Consider the following 23,784-nt stretch of genomic DNA (forward strand, 5'->3'; position numbering starts at 1 on the left):
TGATGGATTTATTGTTATTTTATATCAACAAGAAAAATATCTCTTTTATCGGGTAAGGTTGAATTTTGTGTGGTGATGACTGTGAACATTCACATTTGAAAAGTAAAATGGAAAAAAAAATCAAAAGGAATTTATGAAATAAAACAAAAACACAGGATGTGTGTGGCTTGTTTCATGCTTATGTATTACACCCCCCCCCCCCCCCCCCCTTTTATATATTTCTTACTGGAGAGTGCAATAATTTGACAAGAATAAATGTACACTTTATTTTCTTTGGTCAACATTTTTAGAAATCTATCAAACAGAAAAAACACCCTGCCAATAACCTGCAGAAGATAAGCTAAAGAAAATTATTACAGCATATGAGTTGGAATAACGGTGAAAAAACATACAACTTTTTCAACCTTGAAATACAGCATTCAGTCATATGTGGAAAAACTTGATCCCAAACTTGCTCTCAGAGAACGTTCTGCACAGAGTTTAATGAAGATGTCTGTGAGGAGCCACATTTTTCTAAAAAGTTCTGTTTTAGTTGTTTCTCCACACAGTGAGGGTCAAATGAGCAGAGAATCCCAGTCAAAGTCATCCTGGATCTCCTCACTGTTGCTGTGCAGACTCTTTAGGGGAGGACGCTGTCGTAGTGTCATAGACTGAGGCTGCAACCCAGCTGATGGAAAGGGAAACATGGACAGAGTTAGTGTATAACTGGTGCAGGGATGGCAAGAAAAATAGGAAATTTGGGATTAAATAGCGACTTTGGTAAACAAGGTGTCTAAATCTTACCGGTCGTGTTTGCAGGTTGTGTTAGCTGTGGTCTTTGAAGACCCTGACCCTGCATGTGCAGAGCCCTCCGGGGCGGCTGTGCTCCACTAATGGGGGGAGCTACCGGAGAGTAGGGGAGGGGCGAGGGGTGAGTGAGGCTGGCGAGGGTAGGAGGTGGATTAGAGTTGAAAGGCGGGACCTGTAAGGAGTGAGGTCCACCGAGGGATAGTGGGGAGTTATTCCCAGAGGTGATCATGCCTTTCTGCGTGAAGAAGCGGTTCAGAGAGTCACAGAGGGAAGTGAAGAGCGCCGGGTCCAGGGCCCAGTCGCAGAGCTCCGCCTGGCGCATGCTCTCCAAGAGGTCTGGTGACAGAAAGTGAGGAGAACAAAAAAACTTCTCAAGAGAGGCAAAGGAAATATTTGCCTATATGCCTTTACTCATCTACCATTTTACCACACTCTGACTAGTAAAAGCTTTGTAAAAGTACATTAACTTTAAGAGACAAACATATTAAGGGTCAGTTCACTGAAATGGCAAAAAGAATCCAATTTACTTTGAGTAGTATCACAACTAACAATTCCATTGACAGATAATCTGCAAATTATTTTCTTTATTAATCGGTCAGTTGTTTTGGCTATAAATAAAATAATTTCCCGGAGCCCAGAGTGAACTCTTCAAATTAAAAAGACAAAGATATTTAGTTTACTATCATAGGAAAATAAACAAAGCACCAAGTCTTCACATTTTAGAAGCTGGAATTAGAAAATTGTTTTTGGTGCTTCTGCTTGGGAAAATGATAAATCGATGATCAAAGCAACTAATCTCTAATCTAATCTAATTGATCTGATACTTCACCGGCAAAAGAAAACTGTTTACAGACTGTTTTGTAGATTAACAAGAGTAACGCTTAGAGACGGAAATCTCAAAACCTCAGCATATTAACCACAAACTAGCCCAGAGGTAAGTGAGAAAATATGCTATTTTGTAATTGTGGTTGAAGCGACCCTTTAAGCAAGACTGGTAAACAGCACACACCTGGGTGACCAGAGAGGTCTATGTTTGCCCAGTCTAGATTGCTGGCAATGCGGAAGCTCTCCTTCAGAGAATCTGGATTGCTGAACCAGTCAGGTGGCACCGCTGAAGTGGAAAGGAGGAAGGCAACTTTAGAAAGCATGGCTCTTTACTGCGTCATGTTGCTGCTTTTAATACAGTTCAAGCATTTCTGGGGTTGATCTGGTAATGTGGGACTCACTGTGTTGTGAAACGCGTTCTGTCTCAGGAGGGTGTGAGGCTGCTGGAGGTGGTGCAGGTGGTGCAGGTGCAGGGTGAGGAGACATTGGCAGCAGAGTTGGAGTGTGAAGTGGGGTAGTGTCATTGCTCAGAACAGCCAGGGGAGCAAAATCCGCTGTGGAGAACAAAAAAAGAAGTCCCTCAGCCAAGCCGTTTCTGTGAATAATGTGCACTTTAGGGAGTTAAAGGATGTAAAACACACGTGGTACTTACACTGTGAGCCTCCCCTCTCCCGCATGGTCTTGACGAGAGACTTGAAAGATGCGTACAAGTCTGGCAAATTCAGCTCGTCAAAGGTGAAACGGAGCGTGGGATCGGTGGAGGAGTTTAAAGAGACAAGAGGAGGGGCGGCGACAGACACGGGGACAACAGACACAGAAGAGTGGGTGGGCCCCGACACGGTGCAAACGGACGCGGGGGCCGAGTTGGGAGTGCAGGAGAAAGTGGAAACAGATACGGACCCCGGGTTAGCAGGAAAGGACGGAGCGGCATCAGAGAAAGAGGGTGCAGCTGGAGTGGTTGTAGACATGCTGGCAGCAGACAGAGGTGTAGCAGAGACAGTGGGGATGGAGAAAGTGGGGCCTGTTGGAAGGGGAGGCAGGAAAGAATTGATGGAGGACATGGGGGCGGCAGGTGGGAGCCCAGCTGAGGGAGAGACGGATGGATGGGGGACAGGGAGACTGGACACGGGGCTTGGTATGTAGGGTGACGGTTGCTGTGAAGATAAAAGACCAAATATTTAAAAACGGCCACCAAACCTGGCTGTGAAAAAGAGGGGAGAAAGTCTCTACCTTGCATGGGGGAGGAGAGAGGGAGACAGACTGGGGTGACTGGATGGCTCCCAGTGGCTCTGTGTTAAGAAGCTGGTGGTCTGTGTGGGAGATTGGTTGTGGTTGATGAGGTGAGGGTCCTCTCTCTGCTTGTGTCCCCTGTAACAGCACAGCGTTACTATTTTGCAAAGGTATTAAAAATCCTGCAGGAAACTAAAAAAGGCATCATGAAGTTTATTCATGTTAAAAGCTCACTTTCTTGCATATTAAGTACCGCCTTCGAAACTCTATTTTTTAATGCTGTGAGCGCCGCAGGTGAAGTTTTATTTGTCATTTTATTGAGGTGGATGCAGAACTCTAGAAACTTGTGCTTGCAGCTGTGAGACTAAAGGTACACTATGCAGGAACTGGTCGCTGGTTGCGCACACTTTTCGGCGCTGCGTCCACCACAGCTTCCTCTTGGATGTGTGCTGCTTATGATCTGGGACCTGATCGCTACCTTTTTATCAAGTCCCGACCTCACATGCGCGCACTATTGGCTGGCGGCCACACACCAAATGCTCAAAGGAGGCAGCACAGCAAAATCAGAGGAAAATAAGAAAACACAGGCAGACGACTTGCAGACAAATACGCCGCCGCATACTTTTAGTGGGTCACAAAGTGATGATACATTGATTTTTAGGAAAATCTCGCACAGTATACCTTCAATGTTGTGGCTTCTGTACAATTACTTGACACATTTTTGACAATATAGGTTTGATAGTTAGTGAATGAGTGAGACTAAACAACATACATCCTGTCTGTCCTCCTCCTCCTCTGGATAGGGACGTTTGGGTGCCCGCCCTTGATTCACCTCTGCAGGTCCATCCATCGTCCAATAGGAACCCTAGAAATACAGCACAAGTTTCTAGCTTCTGGCAATCATTTCTCCATCTCACATGATTTAGATTCTAACAAAAGCACAACTATTCTTGCAACATCATTACGTAAAAAGTAATTCACCTTTCCAGGGTCATTCTGTGGCCGAGGAACTTTCCTGAAGCATTTATTAAGGGACAGATTATGGCGAATGGAGTTCTGTTCGGGACACAAAGTTACATGAAGAAAGAAATCAGTTCTGAACCAACTGCTGATGCAAAAAATATCACCAAACCAACAGCGTAAAACATCTGTGGTTACAAAGTCATTTACTGTTCCACCACACTGATAACATGTTGTTGTTCTACATTAAAGCTTACTTTCCATCCGCGGCCGGCTCGGCTGTAGTAGGGGAAAGTGTCACTGATCCAGGTGTAGATGTCATTCAAACTCAGCTTCCTCTCAGGTGCAGCTGCTATTGCCATGGCGATGAGTGTGGCATAGCTGTGAGGGGGTTTCCCTTTAGAGTTAGACGGGGAGGGGTCCGGCACCGAGGGTAGGAAGTCTCCCCTCTCCCTCCCTCTGTCTTTCTTCTTGTCCCTCTCCCCTCCTCCTCTTTCTCTCCCCGAGCGCAGGCTGCTGATTCCCAGCTGAGGCAGCCAGTCAATACTGGTGAGACTGGAGTCCAAGTCAGAGGACATTGTCTCTCTCTTTTTCTCTGTCCAGGATCTGATGGATCAGAGGAGGAAGTACTGAATCAATACGTTCTTTAACCTATTTTCTTTTTACTTTAGACACTGTAAAGACGATTACAAACACTGAGGAATGCTATAGTAGAGTCCCCTCTGCCTGTAACGTAACACTGTCAACCGTTCTGTTCCTGTACTTCCAACACAGCGTCAGTTACAAACCAGCAAGTTCAGACACAAGACACTCTGTGCTTCTCTGGAAACTATTCATTCACAAGCAACAAGACATTGCATGAATGCAACAGCATTTCAGCAATCCAATTCCAGCTACAGTTTCTATTTTCTGAGGAAGAAGAGTGACTTGCTTACCTCTCTACAGCCACTCGAGGCCCAAGGCCTTAAAAAGTGTTAATATTTGATGGTGTCATCAGTTGTGCACAACTACTGAGAAACTGCTGGCCGTCCTTCCCTTCAGATCTCTCTCTTCAGCATGTTGGTCCCCATAAGGCCTCCAGTCATACCTCTGCTGTGTGAAAGTTGGTGTAACTTTGGAGAAATATACACAAAAACTTATCGGAGAGCTTCCTTTTTCTCTCTCTCTCTGCCTCCCCCTCTCCTTCCCCTCCCTTTCTGGATATACCAGAATTACGTCACTCACTCCTTCCCCTTTGTGATGTCACCCTTTAGCGCCCGCCCCTGTTGGCTGGTCCCACCTCTTCAGCTTGAAGAGCTTCTGCAGCTGTGGGCACATCAAGATATCAAAAAAGAGGAATGACCCACAAACTTCTCCTAAAAACTCTTTCTGAGACATGAACCCAAACGCAGAGTCGTACAAATTTAAAGTAGCAGCATCACTTTATTGAAAGACTTTATCAGGATGTTTGAACCAGTGAAATTCTGTGGAACAGAGTGACGGCTGATGATCTCCCTACAAAGCGCTGAAGAAGGCGAGGAGGCCAGTGTCAGGGGATGGGTGGGCCAAAAGCTTCTGGATCTGTCAATAAAGTTGAAAGAATATATGTTTGTCACTTTCATTATATAAGCCGAAGGCATATTCAGAATGAAATCAATTTTGGCACGTTAACTATTACAACTAAGTGCAACAGTTGGGTTAGATCACTGAAGTCTTCCTTCAGCACCCGAATGGAAAGTCATCTGCGGCTTGTCATCAGTGTCAGTGACAGCTGTAATAAGCACCTCCTTGAAGTTGGGGTGTTTGGCGTCTTGAACCAGCTGCAGCAGAACAGCCTCTGTGGTGGTGAGGAAAGCTCCACTCTGCTTCAGTCTTGACAGAGCAAACAGACGGTCCGTCTGGCTGTGGACGCAGACACAAAAGTAGTAACACACACAGGGACAAATGTATTTAAAGGTCCAGTGTGTAGGATTTAGGGGGATCTACTAGCAGAAATTGAGTATTCTTAATTATCTTTTCATTTGTGTATAATCACCTGAAACTAAGAATCGTGCTTGCAATAGCCTACAATGAGCTCTTTATATCTACAGAGGGAGCGGGTCCTCTTCCACGGAGTGCCACTAAATCCTGCCCACTGGACGTTTAATGCTCAGAAGGTGATAACAATGGTATATAGCAGAAAAAAAATCAGAGAATACACAGATACCTTCTGGATGACACAGCATCAGCCACAATATGAACCTCCATTCCCTTTTCAAGCAGGTCAAATGTTGTGCACTGTGGAAAAGACAAGAAGCAGAGGTCGTCATGAACTCAAACAGCTGTGGCACACCAGGCAAGAACATAATTACATAATAACATAAGTCCCAGCATAAAAGCTGACAACCCTGATTCTAACAATGCACAAGAATGTGTCTTTGTATTATATTCATGCTGCATATTCTAGTTCTATTCTAGCGCTTGAAAATGAACAAAAAGATCAAAATCAATGAAGCTTATGAGGTGAAACACTCAATATCTTGGCTTTGTATTCAATTGAATAAAGGTCAAAAGGGATTTGTCTTTATGTTGTAGTTTTTGGTGCTGAGAGGGATATTACATCATTTCATCAGCAAAAACAGTGATGTGGTCTTACTGCAATACAGGCGTGTGCCTCTATGCCACACAGTATAGCCTGTTTGGGGTTCCCCAGGGCTTGCAGCTCCTTCTCCACGTCCTCTATCATCATGGTGAATGAAGTTTTAGCATGAGCTTTCAGATCCGCTGCTCCAAGCTCTGGTACTGTGGGACCCAAACCTTTAGGGTACTGCTCTGTCAAAATGGGGGGGATGCCCAGAACACGACTAGCCTGTGAGAGGGAGGAGAGAGCCGGCAGATTTAATCAGTTCAGATCCCTTCATATAATGAATACTTACAAACGAATGCCGGAGGCTGACAAACTGGTATGGGTGAGGTAGCTAGTGAGCAGGTGAGTAATTCCCACCTGCAGCACTCTGGCTGCATTGCTGACGATGTTGGTGAACTGGAAGATGTTGGGTCTGAACTTCTCCTGCATGTCACACAGGAACAGCACTGCATCCTTACTGGAGAGTCTGCCAATGTTTGCCACTGCAAGAACAAGATCACAGAAAAGTTGCGTTCAGGTGCATTAATTAAAGCCTATTTTGATGCACCTTCATCAGAGAGAGGTAAGGTACAGTGCTGAGGATGACTGGCCACTGAATATTACAATATCAGCGATGCAACAACACCACTTGTTTAATTCCAGCTTTGACAACGAAACTAAACTTCACAGTATTTTTTTATTTGTCACAAGGCTGCGAAAATGTTGCCTTCCTTGAGAGAAATACTTCCACCATAGTGTCGCACTGTCTTGAAAACTTTTGAGATCGAATAATGTAAAAGCTTAACACACATAGATTGGAGCTACATTTGAACTAACTTAAACGTAAGAAAGTTCACTTACTGCTGTTGCTTGGATGGTGTGATTATGAGGAGGTGAAGTGGGTGACTGGTTCAACAGGCCTGTAGAATAATCAACTATCAGGTTAAAGTACTTTGTCCCATGTGACGCCTCCTGTGTAATTGTAAAGCAACGGAAAATTTAACGGTAACCTGTCTGTTTTACTTGCAGGTTAATTCATTCAATATTAAACAAAAGCAACAGATAACAAGAGTAATCAAAATGACAGCCAATATCTGAATTCGCCATGAAACAAAAACATTATAAGCAAATATATAAACAAGTCAAAACAGTGCCTAACCTAGCATGCAGCGAGAAGGACACACACGTTCAACAGCATTTCCAGATTGGCATTGACCAATAGGATTACGTGTTTTAGAGATTGATGTTTCTTCGAGCCAATAGCAGTCGGGCTTTGCCGCCAATCGCTTTGCTAGCGTGGGTGGGTGGGAACCATAAGTAACCCAAACTGGTCACCTGAAGATGTCTGACAATGCAGAGTCTCCAACAGAAACGCAAAAAGAAGAGTCACAGCCACCATCAGACGACTCGACGGTAAATGAAGAGAAGAAAAAAAGTAAGAAAGCGTAATATATCGGCAATTCGACTTAATTAGCGAATGATATGTGTTTACGAGGACTGTTGCTAGTGCACTGCAAAACAATTCCGGGTGTATGACGTGAAGACAATTGACAGATTTTCAGACCAATAGAAAGGCTGTTTTTTTTCTGTTTGGCCAATAAACATTTAGCTGCATGTGGTGCTGCTGGGTTGGGGAATGGCTGAAGCTAATGCTAATATTTATGAAAGTGACATAAATCTTTTTATTCGTGGAGAACATATTTTTTCAGAGAGGCTGTTTTGTGTCCTTGATTTGTCAAATATATGTTACGCCAATATCGACAGTATGTACGCATCCTGTAACGTTACATAACAATAGTGCATGACAACTAAGCTGACAAGCTACGTTTGAGCTTAGCACAAACTATCAAAGCTGACAGCCCAGTTCATTGGAAAATATCTTTTTTTCACGTTTCGGGGTTTGAAATAAGTTTGTTCAGGAGTTGCAAGAAGTACTATCCGTTTTACGTTTTCATTATCTTTTTTGCGATTTAATTGATGGATGCTTTCTGTTACCAAATAGTAATATTTCATAGAAAATGTTAAGCTTGTTGCTAACAACCCCGAGATGAAACCCTTAGACTCATGTCAGGGTCAAAAGGATACAGTATAATCTTTATACAGTTTGTATGGCCAAAAGTCTAATTCTGATCTATTAATATTTCTAGTTATTTCCTGGATTAAAGTGGAAGTAATGATATCTAACAGAGTAGCTAAAAACAAAATGATGCCTTCACACATTAGCTGTTCATCGTGTCCTATGTCAAGATAAACGCCAGTTTAATTGGCCCTGTATGCACAGTCATTTTGTATATGGGCACACAACTATGTTGCTTATGTACAATGTACAAATGAACAGAAGATCTGACTGAGATAGGATGCAAAGATTTGATATTTAATGATTCAATTCACTCCTGGACAGCCATTTTTATTCATTCACATTTTCTAAACATTATAAATAAAGAGATCAAATGAATCTAAATAACCTTGTGTTAAATGTTTGGTTTTCATTCAGAAACTTTAAAAAAAAAAAATTCTAACAAGAAAACGTAGTAGTTAAAGTCTCTGTACATGTAGATCCAATGTAAGTTTTTACTAATAAAGCCAAGTTTACAGTGACTAGATCCTTATCATGGCAAAGCTTATAAATCAAGAATTTAAAATAACTGAAATACACATAAGAGTGGTTAAATGGAAGGAAATAATGCTCAACAAGAGTTGTAGGCTATACTAACAAAGTCGAGGGGATGCCTAAAATTTGAACAGCATTATTGGCAGTTATGTGTCAATGTGATTGAAGTTCATGTTAGATCTGCCTCGACCAGTCAGGGTGGCTGCAGCATCAGCACTTTTACTTTCTTATTTTCTCAATTCTCATAGTTGATGTGTTGCTGAAGGCTGTGGGAGACACTCCTATAATGAAAACAAAGAAGTGGGCAGTGGACAGAGGGAGAACGGTACAGTCCCTGTCTCAGTTCATCTCTCGCTTCCTCAAGCTTGATGCAAGTGAACAATTGGTAAGGATGAAGTTTGTTGACTGACTTTTTTTCATTTCACAGAATCATGACCTGGAAGACATGTGTCAGGTCTTTCACTGCTTTTTATATATAACGGTATCTGTTGTTTTGTTTTTCTCCCCAGTTCATTTACGTTAATCAGTCCTTTGCCCCTTCACCGGATCAAGATGTTGGAGTCCTCTTTGATGTGAGTACATATAAACACCTGTTTTAATTACCTGCTACTGTCGAGTGGCAAATACATAAATCTTTTTTTCTTTAACCTACAGCAGATTACACAAAATTTAGCAATGATGATTTTAAGAGAATCAAACACCAAATAGACACTAGTCACATTTGTACTCCTCGTTTTGTAATCCACTTAAAACCTGAATGTGGAGGCTTGTTCTTGATCTTGGAAACATTATGTGTAACAAAATCATCTGCACAGTCAACTTACTAGCTTTCTCAGTGCTTCAACTTCATCATCACAAACAGATTGATTTTTAGTTCCATTCACTGATGAAGCTCAGAAAAAGCAAGCAACTCAACTTAAGCCATGTCTCCAAATACAATTGCAGCACATGTAGGTACAAAAGACAAGTTCATTCATGTTTGCTAGACTGCTTGCCAACATCATAACTTTAAGTCTTGTTTTGCTTTACTTATTCAGTAAGTAAAATGTCAAAACCAAGCCTTATCAGTGATTACATATGGGAGCTTTTGTTCACATTTTCAGTCAAATTGTCTGAGACTTTATTATATATGACAGTTGGTAAGAAGGTAATAAATATAACCTTTTCCCTTTACTACTGTGCATGCATGCTCTAACAGATAAACTTCATCCCAGTCAGGCTTCAGTCAATGTGATATTTACAACACTCATCTCATAGTCTGCTAGCCTTTAATGAAATATTACATTAGTAACCTATGTAACTGGCGTATATGGCCCAGCCCACAGAAGTGAATGGACCATGTAGAGCTTTGACCAGCAGAGGGGGCAGTAAGGGAGAAGCTCCACATTGCACATGCCAAAATCTTTGGCCACTGCTTAATGTCTTGATAAGTAACAGCAATGACCTCAAAGTGCAGAATTCACGGTGGACCTTGATCATCCCGCTGCTTTCACTGCTCGGCAGGTCAATATCAGCACAGTAATTCTGGAACTGTACTGTCACATCCCTCCTCTGTCTTACTGCTCTATTTAACATTTACCGTTGTGTATGTGTTTCTCTCTGTCTCTTTTTCAGTGCTTTGGCAGCGATGGCAAGCTGGTTCTACATTACTGCAAATCTCAAGCCTGGGGTTAAATTGCTTTCTATAACTCAGTTTTGGACCTCCCCCTTTCTTAAATTCACCCTCCAAACATGCACACAATGTTGTTTTTGCCTTTTGATTTCTTTCAGTTTTTCTGTACATACACATTGTAAATAAATTATTGACTGTGTAAAGCTGTTTCCACTCTTAAGGCATCACATTTGGAACCAACAAATAAACACTTAACTTAGTGGGCACAGGACTTGGCTTTGCACAGCGTTGGTGATTAAAGAAAAAAAGCCAAGTCCATTCATATGGACACGTTTGTTCACTGTTTCATACTCTTAGTGTAATAATTGAAAACCTACAAAAGTCAAATTGGTGGGGAGCTAAACTGGTGATAAAGGTTTAGAGAGGCACCACCAGGAAGAGACATAGGAAGAGAGGGGGCACTACAGTAACAGATGGACTTAGAGGGATTACATGATTCGGCATGGGTTTGTGACATAAATTCCCAAGAAAGACAGAAAAGAGAGTAGAGTGGCGTGGAGACAGACGCTCAGTTGCTCCAGCAGTCTTTCATCTCTGTCGACTATTGGCTGGGAGGATTAAAGGGAGGGAGTGCAGCTGCAGAGGTAAGGGTCACTGATGCTCATCCAGGAGGAGGAATACTGGTGACAGATACAGAGGGAACTGATAGAGAGGGTAGTAACACGGAGAATCAAGATGGAGCATCTAAAATCAAGTTCTTAAGGAGCTTTTTGGCGGGGATAACTGAGGTTTAAAGGTTTAAAGGAGTAAAGTGTTTGAAGTGTTTTTCTGCTGTGGTTACCTCAAGTTTGACCAGAAGTGCTACAAGGGACAAGAAAAAGTTCTGTGGTAGGTACTTGTCACTGGTTAATTTAAAATGATTAGAGCTGAAATGATTGTCAAATGACAGAAAGTTTATCAACAGCTGTTTTGGTAATGGATTAATGATTTCAGTAATCTTTTACAAGAAAAAGAATGAGAATTTTACATGAAGATTTTACCTTGGAGCTCTGGAAAGTTATAATGGACAATTTTCACTGTTTTCTAAAATACAAACTAAATGATTAATAGATGAATCATTGTTACTTACAGGCCTTCAAAATGACTGAGACATGCAATGCTTTTCTTATTTAAGCTGAGATGGAGCTCTCAGGTATTTTGGTAATGACTGCAGCATTTTAAAAGCAATCATGTGCATCACCGAACTGTGCTTCTGTTGAACAAAGAATTTGCAGTTTTCTTGTAAGATTAACAAAAGGCTATATTGGTGTTCTTCATGCTGGATGTTTGTAATTCTAGCAAAATCTGTGGATTCGCCTGCATCCAACTTCATTCATGCTGTCAACTTTTGACTTTGAATTTATATTGGTAACACTGTTCTGCATGATCAGCACATTGTCACTGATTGCAAAAGTTGAATATTAATTGAGCAGAAAAATGTCCTGACTATGGAGGAAATAATGGTGATCATTTCAGGGAATATACAGAGTTCAGGTCTTCTGAAAAACATGGACAGATACCAAGTAGTAGTAGCAATCACAGAAAGCAGGCATTTAGGCTGGCCTTATTCTTTGGGCAGTGTAAATCTTGCACATATTGTACAATTTCTTTTTTACCTGATAAAACCTATGTGCAGAAACGCACACATTTATGCAGATGGTAGATTTCTGTCTTTAGTTGCCGCAGTGATCTCATTAAGGGCATAGGTTTTATGCATTTCAGCGGGTTGTCAGTGGGTTTGCTCCTGTGCACAGTAGATTCACCAAATTCACTTGGTCTAACTAATGTTTTGTTGTATTTCAGGGGCTGTGGGCTGACAGAGACATTGCATGTGAGAGAGACAGCCGATATGGTCAGAAAATGAACTTCACACTAAAACACACCTAACACAAACAGAATAAAGAAGATTATCAGGGATTACTAGCAAAAAATTCATTTAGATCGGTGGCTTATCCATAATTTCATCAAAAAAGTAATCTCTTGTTGTTGCTCCCCTCCGTCTTGTCTTCCACAGAGGGTCCAGCAGTGGAGCTCATAATGAGCGGCAGGGTCAGGCCTGAGTGTGTTAATCAGGAAGTGGGGCGGTATTAGCCTGGGTCATCGGATAGCACACATCACGTTTTCTTCCATAACCCCTCCTTATAAACACAGCTGGAGGTGTTATGTGACCTCAGGCAGTTTTGTGACTCTTACTGCCTCAAGGAACATTCAGCACAGTTAGATATCACCATATGGACACCCTGGTTTTAGCCTTTGTGTGTCCCAATAAGCCTTTTCTCTTGCCAGGTGATGAACTGCGTTTAAGGATGTCCTGTAGCTCCTCCTTAGATATCCAACTTTTAAGGATTAATTCTAGTATTTTTAAATGACCTCAATGCTTTTTCGGTACAGTCACACATATCTAGTGCGTACAAGAAGGCCTACAAGTGCTGAGGTCAGGGGATGTATGGCCACATCATTCAGCACAGGGATCAATACCAAGAGGTCATATTAAAGCTGTCTGGTCAGCATACTGTTATGTCCTTGCGTCCCACCGTTTTCTCTCACCGTGAACCATCATCCACCTAAATCCCCTCTTGTTCATTTTTTTGATTCCATCTGTCCATCTTGCCGCACGTATCAACTTCAGGGCATCTTATCCCAGTCACTCTCTTTATCTTGTCTTTTAATCACGTTGACTTTACAGTAGTGCTTTGTCAGCTGTGTTTTGTCATCTCCTCTCTGTACTGTTACGTCACATTTATCTTTGCTTTCCGTTTAAACCTGGCAGCTCATCACCTTTTAAAACCACCCCAAAGCATCTGTCCCACCCTCTCGGCTCCATCTGTGACTGCAGTCACACCTTCTGTCCCGTTTGTCCTGTTCCCACGTGGCGTGTCCCCTCTCCCTCCCCGTCTCTCTCTCTCTGGCCTCCCCCCGCCTCCCTCTTCTCCTGTGTGGCCATGCTGGAGCGTATGTCCCGTCGCTCTCGCTCCCTGCTGTCCCTGACCTTGACCACTCTGGCGCTGGCCCTCTCCATCCTGGCTCTCTGCACCTCTTACTGGTGTGAGGGCACTCACAAGGTGGTCAAGCCCCTCTGCCTGTCACCTGTCAAAATGAAGAACTGTGGTCAGAACAACAGCGAGCCTTACACCACAGGTACTGAGATGTGACATTGTCTCTCCACATCAAAATGTGTTTGGTGCAGCGTTGTTGTGCATCTAGTTGCTTTATTGCTTACCTTTATTGTTTCTGTAGCTTAGATCACTCTTTTACTGTTATTGGATGCAAATCTGTGTATGTGCATATATATTAATATCCACTTTTTGAGGTGCACCTCCCCATTTATGCAAACAACTGTGTCTCAACGGAGCATTTACGTATGCAGGCAGGGTGGAGAAGTTCAGTTACTGTTCAGCTAAATGAGCTAGATGCTTGCAAAAAACACTTTGGTGTAACATGCTCAGAGTCTGATAAGCAGCCACGTTGCATGGATTTTTGAGGTGGAACTACTCTACTAACAAAAGAGGGAAAAAAAAGGCCTAGCTAACAAGGATGCACGAGTATGCAAATAACATTAGATATGTTAATAGCAGTGATACATGTACTCAGCACTTGAATGCTTGCTTATTCTGGGGCATTATATTTCATAAACTGATCACACTATTTTTTATTGTAGAATATTAACCTGCAAAATAGCTAGTAAGCTTAGTTGCGAAGTACACTACTTCCCTCTGAAATTTAGTGAAATATAAGTAGAAAGTTGCAGAAAATGCATGTACTATCTTTGTTAGTACATGCAACAAAAACCACAGTGAACAGTAAAGAGAGTTGCCTGGTATGATATCAGTCCTGATAGGTGTTGCAACATGTTCACAGGCATGTCACAGTCCGACATGCAGCAACATAAAACAGCATGAGCTCATGGATTCATCCTACCTGACGTCAACAGTCATGTGATGTTTTCTTGGCATTAGACTTTTGTAGCAGTCAGAATAAATGAATCAGAACATTGTTACTGATCAGGTACCAGCCGTCACAGCTCCAGTGGCCTGTCTAAATGTCAAGTCTCAGTGCATTGATAATCAGACATTTGTATCATTTGATCCTGCCTCTATTCTGGAGCATTCAGATGCATCTCACAGCCTTCATCAGCTCTGCTGGAGTGCATACATGTGGTCACTTCGTCATTTCATAGTGAATCTTCCAAAATCCGCTGAAGATATAAAATCCATCCTAAAATTTTGGCCTTGACTGTTGAACCCGATTACACAAGTATTGAATTTCGTGATCTTTGCATCATCGCTAGATAACAACCAATACCTCGAATTAATCTGACTGGATAAACTGACAGGCTTCTCTCCCGTTAGAAACTGATTGTCCTTGGTTTGATGTTTTTAATCTCTTTTTGCCCATACCTTAGTCCCACAGCAAACTTAATTTTGGATTAGTATTAATCTGTGGGGTGTGAGGGGAGCTCCCACAGGTTTATTCATTCATGGAGGAGAGGTTTGCACCACCTGCTGCTTGGTTTTTAATTTCTCAACAGATACACTTAATCCACACTGAGATTAACAGCCCTTCCTGCATGAAGGAATCAACTTTGATCACTATGTGAACTTTGTGTACTTGTACAGAAGGAGCTACCTTTACAGTGGTGGCTCCCTTATGCTTCTAAACCAGATTTACAAATACACGTGGGATAGCAAGATGCAGGCTGACAAACCTGCATGTGACTGCACCACACAGAGGCATGCTACTTTTGAGGCAGCGGTGTAGTAAACAGACTTGCAGGTGTTTTGTGCTCACGGTTTTGCATCAGTCTCTCATTCTAAATACTCCAATAATTCAACACACGCTGGCATGCAAAAGTGTAAGTTTGTCATTGAATTGCTTATCTGAATTTTTGGTGCATTAAAGTTTTGACAATGAAAAATATTCAAAGTACCTGTTAGATGTTTGTGAGGCATGCACGCATTTGCAGTATGTGCTTCTGTGTTTGTGCATCTGCTGGCCTGCACATGCATGTACTATATGTTCAGCTGTCAATGCAGGCACCTCACAGGAAGAGGGTCCTGTTTGTTTGATACTTGCATGATATTGCTTCTGTGTACGCAGTTGCAGTCTCTATGTCTAAAGAGCTACTAAGAGACACTCCACCCAGTGCATTTTTGGTTATGCTTCATTATGCATATCAGGGATAAGCAGCTATAAAAAATCTACCTAAAATGCTCTTCTCATTGTGGTCCCGTTGTGCTGTCACACAGAGAGTCCCACTCAGAACCCCTTCAACCGCACACTGTCTCCAGCCAGGAGGGATGAGCTGGCCAAGATCAGACAGAGGCAGCTGGCCAACGCGGTTCACTACATCTGGGAGACAGGAGAAGACAAGTTTGCTTTTCGATACTTTCACACTGGGTTCTGGGAAAGCTGTGAGAAACACAGCGACGGTGAGACAACAAAGGAAAAAGCACTGATCACAATATTACACTGTTATACTAGCATACTTGTATTTTCATGGATCTCACTTTCTGTTCATATCTGTACTTTTTGTTGGCAGGGGAGAAGTGTCGAAGCTTTATAGATCTAACACCTGGAGAAACACAAGGTGAATATAAAAACCATGACATTATTATTTTAGCTCCTATTGAATATTTATTTCTCTATGTATGCATGTGGGTCAATTGTGTACCAATTTTTAAATGTTGCAGGTGTGCTGTGGCTGTCAGTTATTTCAGAGTTTACATACATCGGTCTGCTGGGGATGGGCTTCTTGCTGATGTGGCTGGAAGTCTTGTGTTCCCATAAAGAGATGCACTCGCTAAAAATCAATGCCTATGCAGCAATCTGCACTGTATTATCAGGTGGGACTTTGTGTTTATATAATGTGCCCTATTTGCATGATCATCTTTGTTTTCTAGATTTAGATTTGTTCTATCTGTCTGGTTTTTGGTTGTTGCTTCTCACATGTAGGTCTTCTGGGGATGGTGGCCCATATGATGTACACCACAGTATTTCAGATGACGGTCATTGTGGGCCCCAAAGACTGGAGGCCTCAGTCCTGGGACTACGGCTGGTCATTTGCGTAGGTGGCTGCTTTTTAGACACAGCATGCAAACCTGTTTTCTTCAAGCATGTACATAAACTACTCGTCATGTAGAGGATATGATGATCACTATTCTAAATCTCCTCTGGTCCCAGTCTTGCCTGGGTGTCCTTCAGTTGCTGCATGGGCGCCGCTGTGGTCACACTCAACTCCTACACAAAGACCATCATCGAGCTCCGTCGCAGACAGAGGCTCCGTTTGGAGGAGGCAAGAGCTGCCACTCATGCTCCTTCCTATGATGAGGTTGTTCCAGGTGGTGGGCTCTACTCCGTCAGCGGCTTGCTGCAGTGTCCAGACGGCATGATCGACGTGGCGTGGGCCCCAAACGGCAGCGTGGTCGGAGTGGGGAATGGGGACGTACCGACGCTGGTTTTAGTAGGAGGCTGTGGGCCGGAGGGGTGTGAAGACTGTGAGAGAGAGATGGATGAGATGGAGGAGGCCATGGACCGAGTTGATTCACCTTGTTAGGGGATCATTTATATCCATCAACTGAAACTGCTGAAAAAGTGAAAAAAGGAAAGACTCTGTCGCCATGCGGATCAATGTGAGCAAACACATCCTGTTTTTATTTTCTTCCACTCTGACTTTGATTGAAGTGGGGACATACTGACTGCGCTTGAAGCCCAGTAAAATCCATACATATCAAAATGTAAAGTCCACAGTGTATGTATAGGTCACACTGACATGCATGTTTTCTGGGTATTTCTCAGTGCCTCTTGGTAGGAAAGTGAATGCATGTCTCTGTATGTAACTGCATATAAATATTTCTATAATTTTATTGTTTATATATTAACATGCAATGTATCAGGACAGCAGCATCTCACTGAGCACTTCATTGCATAGACGGGATGGTTGTTTCTTCTCCTGTTGATACCTAAACAGAATGGCCTGTCCTTTAGAGTAAATAGACAATATATCCTCATTAATCTGAGTGGGACATTCAACATGTTTAATTTTTCAGGCTCGTCTCTCTGTCTTGCCACAAACGTTTGACAGATACATCATTTGGATGCAACGCGTGTATACCAGAAGCTACAGCAAACACGGCCCCTCTGCAGATGCACAGACAAACCCCATAAGATAGACACATAGAGCTAGAAAGATTACAGAGATTTTGAAAAGTCTGCTCTCTGATGTTGAACAGAAGATTATGTGTAAACCAGTAATCCCGAGTTGGATGGAAAGGAGGAGGAACAGAGTGAGGAGAGATGGTAGGCATGTGAAGGGATGGAGGTGGAGGGGGTGGGGGGTTGTAGGGGGTCAGGGTAAAAGTTGGAAAGAAACGCAGGCAAGCACACCAGCAGAATGCCCACACACACTAAAACAATCTGCTCTTAAACATCACACTTTCAGGGAAATACTTGCTTTTAAATGGATATTACATTCTGGTATTTATGTTAAATGTCTGTAGATTACACATTTGGGATAATAATGGATTTACTGTCTGGGATAGATACCAGTGTCAGCCACCAGCGTTATGTTATACCAGTTTCTAGGTCATCATGGAGAATTCATTGTTTTTTGGGAAAGATAAATAAATTGATTTTCAAGGCGCAGATGTATGAGAAAACCTTTAATTTATTGTACAGTGAATAAAGTACAACACTTGAGAGCTACGACCTCTATTAAGACATTTCCAGGTCTGTAAAAAAGGTTTGATGAGCTAACAATCAGGTATCATACTATATTCAAATTGTCATTATAACATTTATTTCTCTAGAGCCAAAATTGAATTTGAACCATTTTAAGGGTTAACAATAGTTAATACTTTCTTCATATTTATATATGTATTATGTATAACACCAAGCTTTACATAAAATCTGTACCCATGTGTTGGAGCACTATGCCACAATTGGCATCTTTTAGTCTCTATTTGATATAAATTCATTGACAAACATTTGTAAAACAGTAACATGAGATGAACGAAACTCACTGAAAAGTTAGCCGCAACCAAGACACTGCAGAGAAGAGTATTTACACAGACAAGCTGAATGGAGTAAAGAGGAGGGGGGAGAAGAGGGAAAAAAATACAAGTTTAAAAGATAGTAAAGAGTCTAATGAGAGAAAAAAGGAGGGGGGTGAAATAGGAAGGAGTTTATTGTTTGATTGGCTCATAGTGGATAAGACGCATTGCATTCTCATTTTCAATCACTCCTTTGATGAACTCTCCCTCAGCCAGTCGCTCTGTGAGGGGAAAAAGAAAGAATAAAGACGTTACAGTGGGAAGAAAACGGTAAACAAGATATACAGCACAGAGTGCGGGGTAAAGATGACGCTGAATAATGAGTCTTATCTAAGAAATCCGGTCTTATCTCCTGTGTGGGTGTACTTATGTGTGTGTGTGTGTGTGTGTGTGACAGTAGCATGCAACGCAGTAAGTCACTTGAGGTTTCATGGTCCATCGCTGGTACATACATAATAAAACTTGCATGACACAAGTGATGCTGTAACTGGGGATGTGCCCCCAGGTGGATTTATTTGCTTGCATTATTATCAAGCCAAACAGCTGATCGTGAAATTTAATCTTTGCCACAGGGCGAAAGAACAGCTGCTCAGGAAAGTTAGTAAGAGCTTACGCTGATTTCCTCTCTCTCTAACATAAGTACATTGTGATAAGAACACGGTGACCTGCGATGCACCTCGGGGACTCAATGTATGTTCACATGTGCTGGATGCGCGCTGTTTCCCTCACCGTTGTCTTTCTTTTCGAAGTAAGACCACAGCTTGTTGGCTCTCTTCTCGGGTGTGTTCTCATCCTCTGGTAGCCTGCTCTGCTCCTCCTTGGGGATCAGCTTAAATATGGCCTGAGAGGGGGTTGGGTATAAGATTGGTGATAAATGCTGCATCATTTCAGCCACACAAATAACGTATAGAACATCAGCACAGCACATAAAACAAATGGGTACAAGCCAAGAAGCGAGAGCCTGCGGGATAAGTGAGTAAGCTCACAGCCCTCTTAGGTTAATTAGTGTCTTGTTATTATGTGTGTTTTATCAAGCTGCTGATGCAAAACAACTTGACATTGCGAGAAAAGATTTCTTGTAGAATTTCACCTCATGATTGTCTCATGTCTAGTCCCTGATCTGTCTGAATACAACCAAATCAAGTAGCCTACAATTAAGTTTACACTAAATATAACCTGCAATCAACTGATTTGCCTTCCACATGCAGCTACAGGAGCAATCCTGCAGGTCTTCGTCATCACAATTTATATGCAGATACAGGGTAAAAATCTGTGTCAAAATGAATAATCAAGCAGCCTAACGCAGCACATTCGGGCCTGTGTGTCATTATTCAGAGACAGTTAATCTGCAATGGGCCACTTGGAATGCAGCGGATTGTAAATGACTGTGCACTTTAGGTTCAGGTCTTTAAGTGTGTGTCCCACTTAGAGAGGAGGCACTCATCTCCCACATTTAAGACACCTAGATTAACATGGATTAGTGCCAAGACTCAGGCCACAGGCCAAACACCAGGATGTCATCTCTTTTCTCCCTGGACTGTCCCTGCATTTGCCCCTCTGATCTTGTGGTCTCTATAGTTCACACTGCGAGCTTGTAGATGAGTCACTGGTCAGTTATAAAAACACTGAACCAGGTCTGTATCAAGCATACGCCTGTGGATACCCTGAAAGACACTGTATTTACATCTTAACTAGTCTATCATATCAGTGTAGTACACTAGGCTAAATTAACATGGGCTTGTATTGCCTTCTTCAAACCCATGGAAAAACAGATATCACTGTGCTATCTTTATATAATAATGATGTTAGCTTCTGATCTGTTTTTGACTTCTCCTCCACAGAGTCTGATTTTGTTGTAGGTTGTTTTTTCTGGCAGAGTGGCTTTAAAATGTAGCTATTTTGTGCAGTGGTTGTTAACATGATGCATGTGGACTCAGGCCAGTTGGCCAGGAATGAAATCCCATTACAATGTCAGCTGGATCCTCAGCTGATCTGTCTAAACCTCTTACAATTCTATTTCATTTGTCTTGAAACTCCACAACCTCCATTAGACTGAGTTTTGATCATATGAAAACACTGATTGACAACTATTACACAGTAATTAGCTTAAATTACTCAAACAGTCCAAAGCGGCAGCCTCGTGAATAAAAGAAACTTGGATTAGATCCAGGGATGATGGGCAGTCCCTTCAGTGGAGTAGCCTTATTTAAGAGAAGGACAGCCTGCATTGTCTAAGAACTAAACCTGTAATCACAGAGATTACAGGGAGTTTGGGGCTCAAATAGGATGGCTAATTGGGCTGGCAATTAGTACTGAGACCTACATACCATAAGAGGGGTGGTCACTTTCAAATAAATAGCATCTCAGTTTACGTGATCCTTAGAGGGAGGCAGCAAAATATCAAGAAAACCTGATAATATGATGCAGTCCAACAATAGTTTTTCAAAGCCACTGCTTCAAAAATGACCATAGAGCACATTCAACATCTCAAAATTCAAGAACATTCAACATTATAAACTTCAAAAGTAGTATTCACTGCAGGACTGTTGTATGAGATTGCACAAAGCTGAGTAATCCTCTTATTTTGTCTGTCTGTTGTAGCTTTTACCACTTAGAATAAAACCTTCTGCCGAGGACTATAAGCAACAGGACAGCTTGAATTTCCGACATTATATGTCAATAGTAGCAATAGAAATGAAGGTTGTGGTAGAATAAAACAGCCTTTCTATCTTTAGCACTTCTAGTCAATGTAGTTTGATGCTACTCCTCATAAGAGAAGATGAATATTTGTGAGATTAATGTCTATCTGAGGAGGCAAAATAATTTGAACCATAGTTAAAGTGTCTCATCCTTTCATCCTCATCACTACTGTCTTGTCATGTGTCCCTCTCACCTGGCAGATCTCCGTCACTTCTGTCTTGTTGATGTATCCGTTCTTGTCTACATCGAACAGCGAGAAGGCCCACTCCAGTTTTCGGGTCGTCTTCCCAGTGGAGGTCATGTGCAGTGCGATGATGTACTCCTTGAAGTCCAGCGTGCCATCGTCGTTGGTGTCGAAGGAGCGAAACACATGCCGCGCGTAGCTCTTGGCATCGCTGTCAGGAAAGAAGCGGGTGTAGATCTGCTCAAACTCTTCTGGTGTAATGCGTCCCGTCGGGCACTGCCTCTGAAAGTTCTCGTACCACTGGGAGATCTCATTTTCAGTGAATTTGGTGCTGAGCTTCAGGTCCTCCAGGATCTCCTTTGATAATGCGCTACTGGTGGTATTTCCCATGGTGGCTGCTTTCAGTGTCTTAGTGATGTGTCAGTTCTGACAAACTCACTGGCAAATATTTGCCACCTGAGTTTTTCTTCCCTTGTGCCACCTGAACTTCTCCTCTGATGAGAATATGGTGTCGCTCACTGACTTGACCTCTCCTGTTGATGTTAGAGGCCAAAGAAAAACCCTGGAAGTGAAAAGTAAATTACACATATGGCACAGTCCACTCATGAAATCCTACATTTTTGACACAGCTCAGTAAATCACATTGTGAGGATGATGAGAAGTGCAGAGAAAGCTTACCTGTGTGTTGTGTGTGAAGATGACGGCTGGGGAATTGAGCGTCTGCCTCGACAGTAAGCCAGTGAGAGATAAGGAGGGCAGGGGGAAACACACTCCTACTATGGACGGGGTTAATTCTGTTAATGCGGGATTTAAGGTGGCTGAGCTCTTGTCATAAATGAACCACCGGCTCCTAATTTTCTCTGCTGGGTCTGGACATCTAGAAAGATCTACAGTATATGACAGAGTTGAGTTCATTCCTCTGTCAAATTACCTATGAACAATAGGAATCCTGAGTTATGCCTTTGTGATGTGTGTATATCCAAGAAGTTAATCTATTTAAATAACTTGATATTGATCAGTCAGCAGAGGGTCAGTGCGTTTCACTGTATCCTTGTTGTTATGAAATAATGCGGGGGTCATGAAAACTTAAACATTATTACATGTTCTTGAAAACTCTGTTAACATGGCCCTAGCTGGATTTTCAAAGCTTGCTTTAGGTTCTCCAGCAGTATGTCTGGCTACTTGCTTTAGGTTCTCCAGCAGTATGTCTGGCTATTTCAGTTGTGGCCTTTCAATGGGTTTAGTTGACCACTGCCATCTAATTCTAGACTACCATCTGTCCAGGCAGTTTAACTCCCACTTCACTTCCAATCCCACCTACGCCCCTCACATCATCGTCACTGCCACCCTTCTTCACACATGACCTCCTTCCTCTCCCACGTGAGCCATGATGTTGCCCTCCTTTGACTGACTATTCTGCCATTAGCTTCGGGTTGTTTTTCTGAGATAAATATCTATAATTGGGACCTTCTTTATATCCTTAGCCTCCCTCCATCAAGCATTGTCTCATGCACTAAAGGCGTCCTGTTTTACATACTGATGGACACAAACATGCACACTTATGACTTGTGACTTATGACTATGTCTTCATTTTTACTGGTTTACTGGTTTTACTTCATGACACTTTGGCTGACATGTTCACATTATCAGTCTGTTTCATTTGTCTCTGCCAGTAATATCTTGATTGTCTTAACTGTTGTTTCTGACTAATTTAGCATGAGTGTTGAGGCATATAAGAGACTTTATGTGTTACAGATTTACACAGGTGTTTATATTGAAAGAGGACAAATGGAAGCATAGGTAGACACCATTAGTAGCACTTCCCACATATACTCTCTATTACACTGTATAATTATCATTCATGTTGTATTTTGATAGCAGGATTTGCTTTTGCTCCATAAATATGCTCAGTGAGTCCATGTATTGGATTATAATGGCCTTCCCCGTCCCACCCAATCCAACACTTAGCCAATTATCATCATCCTGTGAGTGCCATGGCCAATAGAATTACCCCCTCCTCTCCACAAAACAATCCCTGACATCTGACCTACACCCTTAGCTCGACTAATAGCCAGAGCTGGAGTAAGCGAGGATTTGTGGTCACTTTTGAAATGTTTTTCTCCTTGTGGAGATGGTAGGGATTCATGTAGAGTGGATATCTGAGCCCAGTCTATAGACTCGGAGCACAATAATGACACAATA

At 42.3% G+C, this 23,784-nt stretch overlaps 5 protein-coding genes across 10 annotated transcripts; 2 read left to right on the plus strand and 3 right to left on the minus strand.

Annotated features, from left to right (window-relative positions):
• Window positions 1-214: 214 nt before the first annotated feature.
• On the minus strand, window positions 215-4,987 carry foxj2 (forkhead box J2). Of its 2 annotated transcripts, XM_041941956.1 has the most exons (11): window positions 4,740-4,987; window positions 4,062-4,410; window positions 3,826-3,900; window positions 3,617-3,709; window positions 2,845-2,982; window positions 2,267-2,768; window positions 2,016-2,168; window positions 1,799-1,900; window positions 784-1,125; window positions 545-667; window positions 215-507 (listed from the first exon to the last, which is right to left on the minus strand). In XM_041941956.1, exons 2-10 carry the CDS (start codon window positions 4,380-4,382, stop codon window positions 555-557), a joined length of 1,839 nt encoding a protein of 612 aa, XP_041797890.1. In that variant the 5' UTR covers window positions 4,383-4,410; window positions 4,740-4,987; the 3' UTR covers window positions 215-507; window positions 545-554. The 2 variants fall into 2 exon arrangements, with proteins under 2 accessions (XP_041797890.1, XP_041797889.1); XM_041941955.1 differs by having other exon boundaries at window positions 215-667.
• A 215-nt stretch (window positions 4,988-5,202) lies between these two features.
• isoc2 (isochorismatase domain containing 2) lies at window positions 5,203-7,889 on the minus strand. 3 transcript variants are annotated; one of them, XM_041942122.1, is made up of 7 exons: window positions 7,548-7,889; window positions 7,250-7,308; window positions 6,767-6,891; window positions 6,419-6,631; window positions 5,990-6,060; window positions 5,568-5,685; window positions 5,203-5,364 (listed from the first exon to the last, which is right to left on the minus strand). In XM_041942122.1, coding segments are annotated over exons 2-7 (594 nt in total). In that variant the 5' UTR covers window positions 7,251-7,308; window positions 7,548-7,889; the 3' UTR covers window positions 5,203-5,298. The 3 variants fall into 3 exon arrangements, with proteins under 3 accessions (XP_041798056.1, XP_041798055.1, XP_041798054.1); XM_041942121.1 differs by having other exon boundaries at window positions 7,250-7,360; XM_041942120.1 differs by lacking the exon at window positions 7,548-7,889 and having other exon boundaries at window positions 7,250-7,539.
• atg12 (ATG12 autophagy related 12 homolog (S. cerevisiae)) lies at window positions 7,694-10,809 on the plus strand. Its single transcript, XM_041942141.1, has 4 exons — window positions 7,694-7,823; window positions 9,248-9,384; window positions 9,509-9,571; window positions 10,614-10,809. Exons 1-4 carry the CDS (start codon window positions 7,730-7,732, stop codon window positions 10,671-10,673), a joined length of 354 nt encoding a protein of 117 aa, XP_041798075.1. The 5' UTR covers window positions 7,694-7,729; the 3' UTR covers window positions 10,674-10,809.
• Window positions 10,810-10,946: 137 nt separating this feature from the next.
• Window positions 10,947-17,954, plus strand: si:ch211-149k23.9 (germ cell-specific gene 1-like protein). Of its 3 annotated transcripts, XM_041942043.1 has the most exons (7): window positions 10,947-12,502; window positions 12,665-13,788; window positions 15,897-16,079; window positions 16,190-16,237; window positions 16,341-16,493; window positions 16,603-16,714; window positions 16,831-17,954. In XM_041942043.1, exons 2-7 carry the CDS (start codon window positions 13,593-13,595, stop codon window positions 17,201-17,203), a joined length of 1,065 nt encoding a protein of 354 aa, XP_041797977.1. In that variant the 5' UTR covers window positions 10,947-12,502; window positions 12,665-13,592; the 3' UTR covers window positions 17,204-17,954. The 3 variants fall into 3 exon arrangements, with proteins under 3 accessions (XP_041797977.1, XP_041797976.1, XP_041797978.1); XM_041942042.1 differs by having other exon boundaries at window positions 10,947-13,788; XM_041942044.1 differs by having other exon boundaries at window positions 10,947-13,788; window positions 16,359-16,493.
• Window positions 17,955-18,388: 434 nt separating this feature from the next.
• On the minus strand, window positions 18,389-22,885 carry rcvrn2 (recoverin 2). The gene is made up of 4 exons (XM_041942125.1): window positions 22,261-22,885; window positions 21,592-22,144; window positions 19,428-19,539; window positions 18,389-18,919 (listed from the first exon to the last, which is right to left on the minus strand). Exons 2-4 carry the CDS (start codon window positions 21,970-21,972, stop codon window positions 18,831-18,833), a joined length of 582 nt encoding a protein of 193 aa, XP_041798059.1. The 5' UTR covers window positions 21,973-22,144; window positions 22,261-22,885; the 3' UTR covers window positions 18,389-18,830.
• Window positions 22,886-23,784: the final 899 nt, after the last annotated feature.

Source organism: Chelmon rostratus, chromosome 8, assembly GCF_017976325.1.
Source record: "Chelmon rostratus isolate fCheRos1 chromosome 8, fCheRos1.pri, whole genome shotgun sequence".
Lineage (NCBI taxonomy): Eukaryota > Metazoa > Chordata > Actinopteri > Chaetodontiformes > Chaetodontidae > Chelmon > Chelmon rostratus.

Excerpts from the sequence above, each read along its gene's own strand:
- rcvrn2 (XM_041942125.1), bottom strand. The coding sequence starts at position 21,972 with ATGGGAAATACCACCAGTAGCGCATTATCAAAGGAGATCCTGGAGGAC. Across the intron at positions 19,540-21,591 it reads AAGTGACGGAGATCTGCCAG|GCCATATTTAAGCTGATCCC; the intron begins GTGAGAGGGACA and ends ACCCCCTCTCAG. Across the intron at positions 18,920-19,427 it reads CTTCGAAAAGAAAGACAACG|AGCGACTGGCTGAGGGAGAG; the intron begins GTGAGGGAAACA and ends TTCCCCTCACAG.
- atg12 (XM_041942141.1), top strand. The coding sequence starts at position 7,730 with ATGTCTGACAATGCAGAGTCTCCAACAGAAACGCAAAAAGAAGAGTCA. Across the intron at positions 9,385-9,508 it reads TTGATGCAAGTGAACAATTG|TTCATTTACGTTAATCAGTC; the intron begins GTAAGGATGAAG and ends TTTTCTCCCCAG. Across the intron at positions 9,572-10,613 it reads ATGTTGGAGTCCTCTTTGAT|TGCTTTGGCAGCGATGGCAA; the intron begins GTGAGTACATAT and ends TCTCTTTTTCAG.
- si:ch211-149k23.9 (XM_041942042.1), top strand. The coding sequence starts at position 13,593 with ATGCTGGAGCGTATGTCCCGTCGCTCTCGCTCCCTGCTGTCCCTGACC. Across the intron at positions 16,080-16,189 it reads CTGTGAGAAACACAGCGACG|GGGAGAAGTGTCGAAGCTTT; the intron begins GTGAGACAACAA and ends TTTTGTTGGCAG. Across the intron at positions 16,494-16,602 it reads AATCTGCACTGTATTATCAG|GTCTTCTGGGGATGGTGGCC; the intron begins GTGGGACTTTGT and ends TCTCACATGTAG.
- isoc2 (XM_041942122.1), bottom strand. Across the intron at positions 6,632-6,766 it reads ATGCAGCCAGAGTGCTGCAG|GCTAGTCGTGTTCTGGGCAT; the intron begins GTGGGAATTACT and ends TCCCTCTCACAG. Across the intron at positions 5,686-5,989 it reads GATGCTGTGTCATCCAGAAG|CCAGACGGACCGTCTGTTTG; the intron begins GTATCTGTGTAT and ends CTGCGTCCACAG.
- foxj2 (XM_041941956.1), bottom strand. The coding sequence starts at position 4,382 with ATGTCCTCTGACTTGGACTCCAGTCTCACCAGTATTGACTGGCTGCCT. Across the intron at positions 1,901-2,015 it reads AGAACGCGTTTCACAACACA|CGGTGCCACCTGACTGGTTC; the intron begins GTGAGTCCCACA and ends TTTCCACTTCAG. Across the intron at positions 1,126-1,798 it reads AGACCTCTCTGGTCACCCAG|ACCTCTTGGAGAGCATGCGC; the intron begins GTGTGTGCTGTT and ends TTCTGTCACCAG.